Here is a 9030-nt window from a genome sequence, read left to right on the forward strand (position 1 = left end):
ACATCACGAAAGTACATGAAAACGATAACCCGGGAAGAAAGAGAGGGAAAAAAGTAATAGATAGAGGAGAAGGTAAGTTAGATGTCAAACAGCTGAGTAAGAACTATATACACTATAAGTAGTTCCCTGCTTACTGTAAGGACAACAGGTTATAACCTGCGTTGCTGCAGAGCCCTCATATATCCTCTTTCTCACTTGAACATTGCATCAGCACAAAACATTGATGAACCTTACAGAAGAAGTGCAAGTATAAATTGAAGTACTGTCTATCTTTTAATATCTATCTAAGTTGGTATCCAAAATGAGGTAACATGTAGTTGAAACAGCTATGGTCATCTATATCAGTGTTTGTCCTCCTCTGTCAAAAAGATGAAAAGAGAAGTACTCAGCCGTATCATAATTAATTGTCACCTGATCAAAAGCCATGTATGGAAACATGTATCCCTATCATGCTAATGTAACTCTTCCTTTTTAAAGAAAAGAAGGAAGATGTAACAAGTGCAGCATTCTAAACTCTCCTCCCCAAAAGAGGCTACTTTCCTCTTCAGTAACAAGAGGGTGTGTTCAAGCTCCTTGTACTCTATCCCCAATTTTTCCCTTTTTCTTTCTTTATTTATTCAAAAGACCAAAAATACTGTACATTTGGCGTGGAATATAAACCACCAACTGAGGCACTAGCCATTGGTGAGTTGCCAAAAGCTTCATCCGGACGCTGCAAAGTCCAGTCCTTCCTAAAAGAAAAAATTATGCAAATTACAAGAGTAAGATGGTGTTGAAAAAAAGAGGAGAATGAAAAAAATAAAATCTTTTAGAAAATAAAATGAACATGCCAAGATCACCAGAAGGAATCTATTTCTAAGACAATCACATAATATATGCAAAATAAGAGAAAGATCTCAAGGAAGCAACTTATCACCTCAAAACAAAAAACTAGCATCACCAAGTTACAAATCCATAATCAAAGTCCAAATACGCTTATCAGAAACATAAAAATAAGCCAGAATAGGAAGGATTAGACCATGCATATTCATGACCTACTTTTTCAATCCAAGTCAATCTCATAATTCTTGTTATGAAAAAACTCAAAACATAATGCTTGCTTTCATTGTACTACTACAACTATGACTCAGTCCCAAGCTAGCTGGGTTCGGCTATATGAATCCTTAATATCCGATCCGCTCGGACTCATCTTAACCAGAGCAATGCATGCTTAGGTGAGCACATTCCAATGTATTGCAAGGAAAACACCACATAGAATTGCTAAGAACTATTGTCAATATGCCACAATTAATTTACCAGGCACAACTTACTACCTGCCTACAAGCTATAAGGCTCAGACTCTTCAAAAATGTCGACAGATGCATGTTGGATACTCCAAAAGTAGCACATTTTGGAGAATCTGACATGGGTGCAGCAATAATTTTGGAGAGTCCGAGCAACATAGTCGACAAGTACTCAATTAAGCTAATGAGGTCGCAAGCAATTCATTTAAGCCACTCGAGTTTCACGAGACTAATCAATAACTGCACAAACTTTTTTTTTTTTTTGAAAATGATACTTTTATCTGCACAAACTTTTGACCAACTCAAATATAACACCAGCAAATATTATTTTATTCAGTGATACCTTCAAGTTTTCTAATTGAAATTGGTCACTCTTTAATCTGTTTTTGCTCAACATATTGCACAATGTAACTGAAACAAATAAAATTTATGGTAAAGACATAAATATGTGTTCATCATACAGTACCAAGTTCCCATGAACTTCCAATCATCTCATTCTTTAACTTAGCCCCATTAGACTTTCACCCAAATGACATCACTTCTCCGAATTGATTAATCAACCAACTGCAGATGGCACAGGTGGGAAGTTTTTGATAGTTTACTCCTTAGTTATAATGACTATCAAAAGGTCAATACGTGCCCCCTCTACTTTGTTTATTGGTTTTCTATTCTTTAGCAGACCAGTAGACAAGGAAGCGATTTCCAGCAAAGCCTTCAAATGCACTAATATCCACATGTCAATTAATAAACTTGAAAACTCAAGAAAAAAAAAAAGAAAAAAAAAAAAAAAAAAAAAAAAAAGAGAACGTAGCAGCAGATACATGTACTTCCTACATTTGCTCTCATTCACATCCATATAAGATATCAATATACTTCCACCGCACAAAGATGTTCTCTTTTTTCTCATTCATGACCATATTAGATATCAATATTACTTCCACCCTGCAAAGATGTTCTCTTTCTTCTCAAAGAGAAATGTATGCAACTCACATGGCGCGAGTATTAAGAAAGGGATGTAAATGTGCAATTCTTAGAATCAAATGTTGGGACTTTTATGGCTCAATCACTTTTTTGGAGGGCTTTTCGGTTTGAGGAATGGATGAGAAAAGAAGTTGCATCCGGAAACTGTAAAAGCAAGGCCCACAGAACTATTTAGGTTATGTAACATGTGATAAAACTTTCAACCTACAGAGGATAGAAAGCATTATACCATTGGATGGAGCAAAAAAGTGCACTTTTTTTTAAACTAAAAAAAAAATGGTGCACATAAATTCAACATAGATCATTATTTTTTTTAAATGTTTAAACTATCAGTCTTCGGTGTGTACTTTTATAACCAAATTGACACCATAACCTCCAACGATTGGACATACAAAGTCAAAGCACCTCAACGCCCCAACTAATCTTCTCAAACATTTAATGTCGAAAAGCAATTAGACAAGGATTCAAGGAAAGCAATAATAGTTACAATCACTTCTCTAATTTGATGTCACAGTCTATATTTCATGACAAAAAATGTTGATACCTTAAGTGATTATTTCACATCTTTTGTACTTTCTTTTTGTAAGTAAGACTTCTATTAATAAAAAGTTGTGTAGCCCAAATCTAGTGTTGTATTTTGGAACAAGAGGGCCCTCGCATATTCTATACTTATTTTTTGGATAACCGAAATCTCCAGGGCTAGTGGCAGATGGTTTAAAACATGGGTCCTCTCATATACCCCTCTCCTCGTAAATATCAGGCTTGCATAGGCTTCCACGTGGTTCTGGTCTCTTTTCTTCTGCGACTGGGTTCCAACCTGTGATGTGCGCCTAACCCACACATCATGTGATGTGCTCTTACCACTACACCAAAGCCTTAATCAGTGTTGTGAAAGGCAATCACCTCGTCGCCAATGACGAGAGGCGAGGCGAGGCGAGGCAACCCTTCATTGCCTTTTAGCATTGTGGCGAGGTGATCTTCAAAAGGCGACGCCATGGCGACAAAGGCGAGTGGTATGAAAGGCGTCGCCTTTTGTATTTTCTTTTTTAAAAAAGGCAACCAATTTAGGGTCTAAAAAGTTAAAAGTTAATTTTAAGGTTTTCTTTTCAAATTTGCAAGTTGCACTCTAAGACTGTGACTCCAACCAGTTGACTCGACTCGACTTCTCTGGCGACCAGCCAGACTTTCCGGCAACTCCAGAGTCCAACAAATACGTTTCTTCTTTTCTTCTAATTTCTTTTTCAGATCTCTTCTTCCTCTGTTTTTTTTCCTTCTTCTTCAGAGTTCAAAGTTACTTCCACCTCTATTTTTTTCTCACTGATTTGACTTTTGCTTTCTTTTTTCTCATTCAAGTTCTAGACTTTTAGTATGTACTATCTATTTCAGTTTTTGAATTGAAATATTTGTTAATATGTTATTGCTTTAGAGATTTTGATTATTTATACATGCAATTAAATATTTTAATTTTCTGATATTACTTGGAGCCGCACCTCGCCACTCGCGGCGAAGCAGACCCTTGTCGCTTTTCGCCATTCAAAACACTGGCCTTAGTCCTAGGAGCTCATGTTTTATACCTTTTTGTTTTGGTTAAATTAGAGATTAGGCTTTAGGCCCATCTTTGACATGGGCCGATCACATGCATTGCAACATCTCAAAAGCTTGATCTCCAACTTATTAGGTTTGGTCAACATCTAAGTCTGGTAAAGGTGTCCCCAAGCTGGTCTGGTTCCATACTGATTTTAGTAATCGAATCCCCAAAGAGTGTTGCTTGCAGGACATTTACTTACAAGAAGACTCGAAGGAGGAGAGGAAACATCAAGATAACTGACACTTCTATGCCAAAAGCAATACATCTGAAAGCCAATAGGCTGCTTCTATTATATGATCAGGACTGTATAAAGTAAGTTCAAATTTTAGCCTAATGTGAGAGTCTGCTTGAAGCAATTTATATGAAGTTCCAGATTCAAAATTTAGAACTGTCATGAATTATATAGAAATTTGGTGATGAACTTTCCCATAGACCCAAAGGACCAGAGGTTGACAAAAGAGAACATCAAAAAAATTCCTGGTTACCCATGGATTCTTAGATACAGAAAGATGTGTGAATAGAATGCAAAGTATAATTTAGGGTGCTTTTTCAGCAGGACTTCACTGCTAAAACTTGAAAGAAAAGAAAAAAATGACCTTTCATACTTAAAAAGAAAAAGAAAAAAGGAATTCTTTAGAACCCAATTGTAAGGTTGCCCCAATATTAGATTTTCCATAGGAAGCATGCAACAGCAACGGAAGCCTTGTGATGCTATTTATGTGTAAACACAGCCAAAATGGTTCAGCGTGGATATTAAGGATTCAGAGGCCGACCCCAATTGATTTTGGTAGAGGCCAAGTTGTTGCTGTTCAATACATAAAAGCCAAAATGTATCTAGTTCAGTCCTATCTAACTTCAAATTATTGCAACTTTCCCATAAGAACACAAGTACTCTCCCTTGTGCACAAACTTCCATAGTTGCAAGCATGTCCTGCCTGGGTAAAATTGATGGCACTATCTACCGTCAAAAGAAAGATAACATGTACACATGGCTAATCACATGCATATGAATGGCCAAGAGCATGTAATCAAGCATCTACAACTTGATGTAAACACTTCTGTTGAGTAAATAGTAGGCAATCATGTAAGTACTTCTGCTGAGATTCTGGAATCCTACATACTTAAGGGAATTAGGAGTCTTTTTCAAATACATACCAGCACATTTTTGAGTGATCAGTGAAGTTCACACAAATGGCCAACAATTATGAAAACATAAAAGACACTCTCGGCAATGACAACAAGAAAGACAAGATTCATATAATATTTTTTTATACAGTAAACACTGAGAAGATTCAGATAATATTGATGCACAAAGTACAGCAAATAGGGTTCCTCAAAGTGCTTTAAACTTTCAAACAGAAGCAAAAACATTCTACTTTACTTCTGCCCCACTTGGCAAGAGAAATTAGTGGTTTTCTTTTGCTTACTTGGCCCAATTAGGAGGAGACGACGCAAATGGATGATTAGCAGCAGTAGCATTAGGACTCCCGTACGTCATTTCACTTTGAGCAGCATCTTCAGACTTGAGAGAAAATTGACTTTCACCTCCTGCATATGTACCAAAAGGAGCTTTTGGATACCTACTTTCAGCACTACCAGGCAAAACAGTACTCTGTGTCCCACCATTCTGGCAACTTCCCGTATAAACTGTGTGGGGAGAATGACAGATGGAGTGGAGTTGTTCATCATTCTTAAACAGTGAAGCCATTGTCCTTGGAGGTGTAGGAGGCACAGTTGATGTATTGAGATCTGAACTCAAACGCCAGTTGGTTGAAGAACTTATCAAACTTAGACCAGCTTGACCAAGCGGAGAGCTGTTCCACATCTGCCACGTTCCTACATCATTTGCACTATTTGAAACATTCATTGGCACAGTGTGCATGTCCTGAACATTAGGAGTGTTGGGGAAAAGAAAAGACCCAACATGCCTTTCCTCTGAAACCCGCATTCGTGATATTGGAGACTCAATTGGTGAAGGCCTGGTCACTTCAGCAGATGCATTCAGATTTTTTACCACACATGGGCTATCAAGTCCTGTATCTGACACAAAGCCAAGGTCCAGTTGAAAGTCATCAAGGGACTCACAAACTGGTCCAAGCAATGACACAGGGTCTGGAACATAACAAGGATCTTCAAAATTCTCCAACTCTTCTGCAAATAACTGACCTGTCCCATCTCCAATTCGAGGATGTATTGCTCTTGGGGATGAAGGAATAGTTGTACTACAACTGGCAGGCCCACAAGGAAAAGTAGTTAAAGTGAAAGGCGATGGGAGACCAAAGCTAATGGGGTTGTCAAAAGATTGTACAGCTGGGGTCTGACAGGAAGGACTCAGAATTTCTGGTTGAGGCTTAACACTTGGTCTGCTGATTACATTTGAAGAGGGTGGAGAAACAGTAGATGATCGAGTGAATAGTTGTTGCCAAGACTTTTTAGGAGCTGTAAATGGTTGAGAATCAATAAGCACCTGTAAAGAACAGAATTAACCTGACAGCTTAACAAGAGCCCAGAATCTCATTAACCAGCCAAAATCATCTTCTAAAAGGCCTACATTTCTCACAATATGATATGAATCTATCTGTAAGTTCAGGTTAAATCAACAAGATGAACATGCCAAAAATTGAAAACATAAATGGTAAATGAAGCTATCAGGCTGCAAGTCTAAATTAAATTCAGAGTTATTGAGAATTCAGCACTCCAGAAATACCAAACTAGACACTTGATGAAGGGGAACACTTAGATATAAGCAATTGAAATAGGAGATGACAAGAAACTTACAGGCCGATTCATACTCCTGTCATCTCCACTTGGATTCAGCTTTCCAGGTATGCGATCTGACTGAGATAGTTCCCTCCTAGAGGCATTATGAACAGGATCTATAGTAGTATTAGATTTCTGCTCTCTTGGAATATTAGTAGCATTACTCTTGCCAAAAAAACCACCTCCAGTAAATGCTCTAGAAGATGATAAGAAAGTACCCCTCATACGATCCAAGTACCTAGTACCGACATTTCCATGGTTATGACTGCTAGAAGAACCACCCTTAAAACCATGTATAACTTCTGCATTATGTGTCTTAACACTTTCAGGCCCATTTTTGTGTTGATGCCTTCTATCACCATCACTCTGTCTATTTCGCACACTCTCCTTGCCTTGTCTTTTATCCAGCTCTTCCACATCTGAGTTACTTTTGCTAGACCCTCTGTCCCTTTCTTTCTTCTTCTCCTGCCGCTTCTTTTCTGCTTCCCTTTTACTATCCTGTACTTTAGCAGAGGGAGACCCCTTCCCCCGTTCTTTCTCTGCCTCCATCTTTTCATCGCGCAATTTCCTGCGTTCTTCCACCAGTCTAGCAACCTCTTCTCTTTGCTTTCGCTCCTCCTCCTCTGCTAACTCTTTCTCCAACCTAGCAAGCCTCTTTTCCTCAGCTTTTCTCCTAGCTTTCTCGCCTCTACTCTCCTGACAATTTCCTCCATTCTCACCTCTTTTATCCATCATTGCTCTCCGTTCTGCATCCATTGATGCATCACTTCTAGAGGAACTTATCCTAAAAACCTTTCTACATAGCCACATGATGCTTAAGAAAAAAGCAGTCAGTGCCTTGCAGGCAAAAGCAAAAACACGAGAATATGACTTCTCTGCTATACAGTGCTCCACCCCAAGGAATCCACCGCCAGTCTTGCTCCAAGAATCTGACTTGCTAACAAATGAGCCACCAACCCAATTCCCATTCTCTAACCAATCCTGCCCACACATCCACCTGTTATCTGACCAAGCCTTTCCATTTAACATCTTCCCACCTTTCCCAACCAAATCTCTCAAAATCCCTGAATTTGAAAGCCCCAACCCTGGTGGCACAGGCAAGTCTAAAATGGGTCTCTTAGAAATATGCCCACAATATGAACACATGAACTTGCCACCACCAGGATTCTGATCTCTATATGGAGTCAAACAATTTCTACACCTCCGTGTTGCTGTTTTCCTTAATTTCTGCATTTCAATAGCCTCAAATCTCTTCCTTTCCCTTAGTGAAGCATTTCTTCTCGCCCGCCAAGCTGACAACTTAGGCATCAAAACCTCATACCAGCCAAGAGTAACCACAAGCACAATCACACATGCAAGCCTTGGTGATGTGATTTCAAACCGAAATGCTGGTGGAAATAACTGTGATAAAGCCCATAACCCAATCAAGGGAATCACTAACCAGGGTAACATGGTTGCAACTCCCCGCGACCACTTCTGGATTGAACACAGTATACACATTATCCTTTCAACAGACACGTATCTTCTTCCCTGTCTGGAAAGTGCAATCAAATCAAAAATAAATTTCTTGACTCACGAAAATACTATCAAAATCAAAGAAACTCTCAATCTTCCCTTCTGTAACAACAATAACAACCCACAGCTCTAATAATCCAATGAAACCCTCTACCTCAGAAAGTTCCCCTTTTCCCCCAAATTTTTCGATTGCAAAATACCAGCTCTTCAATTCTTCAAAACCCTAACAAGGCGAATCATGAGAAAACACCTATGAAGCATAAAAAACGCGTTAGGCTTAAAAAAAAAAGGGTCTTTCATTTTAGCTCCAAAACCTAATGAACACGAAAAGAATAATTCAAAAAAAGAATTTGTTACAATAATGGCAAATGAAGCAAACGAAAAGAAGAAAACGAAGGTTCTCACTGATTCAATGTCCATCGGAGATTAATCGGCAACTAATCGTCGGTGGCCGGAGCGGGTGACGACGGTCCCTTTAGGTGCAATTTTTCCGTCCAAATAAACTGTGAAGATTGTTGGATTGATGAAAGAGAAAGTATTTTCTTTTTTCTTTTTAAAGGAGATAAGAGAGAGAAATGTATCTTCTGATCATTTTGGCAGTAATTCAACCGGGGATGTAAGAATTAAACCAAACCGGTTTATAATTATGACTGCTCTTGGCAGTGATTAGTGGAGTAATTAATAATCTATGTTAATCTAATTACCAAGGGATAAGTTTCTAATTAATGCCCCATTTTTTATTTTTTATTTTTTAAATCAAATTTTTCCGGCCTGATGGGCCATTTTATTTAGGAAAAAAAGGACAAATATATCCGAACTATCGTAAATGGTATCTAACTACCCTATGTTATACTTTTAGAACTCAGATGCCCCTACCGTCTAATTTTTGGAGCGTGTATACCC

General features: G+C 38.4%; 1 protein-coding gene across 2 annotated transcripts; it reads right to left on the reverse strand.

The window, feature by feature from the left end:
• Positions 1–37: 37 nt before the first annotated feature.
• Positions 38–8725, reverse strand: LOC102595796 (uncharacterized). Of its 2 annotated transcripts, XM_006357657.2 has the most exons (5): positions 8533–8725; positions 8282–8377; positions 6631–8146; positions 5280–6319; positions 38–731 (listed from the first exon to the last, which is right to left on the reverse strand). In XM_006357657.2, the coding sequence occupies exons 3-5, from the start codon at positions 8110–8112 to the stop codon at positions 614–616; spliced, it is 2640 nt and encodes an 879-aa protein (XP_006357719.1). In that variant the 5' UTR covers positions 8113–8146; positions 8282–8377; positions 8533–8725; the 3' UTR covers positions 38–613. The 2 variants fall into 2 exon arrangements, with proteins under 2 accessions (XP_006357719.1, XP_006357718.1); XM_006357656.2 differs by having other exon boundaries at positions 6631–8377.
• Positions 8726–9030: the final 305 nt, after the last annotated feature.

The sequence above is a fragment of the Solanum tuberosum genome, unplaced genomic scaffold, assembly GCF_000226075.1.
Source record: "Solanum tuberosum cultivar DM 1-3 516 R44 unplaced genomic scaffold, SolTub_3.0 scf00253, whole genome shotgun sequence".
NCBI classification, from domain to species: Eukaryota; Viridiplantae; Streptophyta; class Magnoliopsida; order Solanales; family Solanaceae; genus Solanum; species Solanum tuberosum.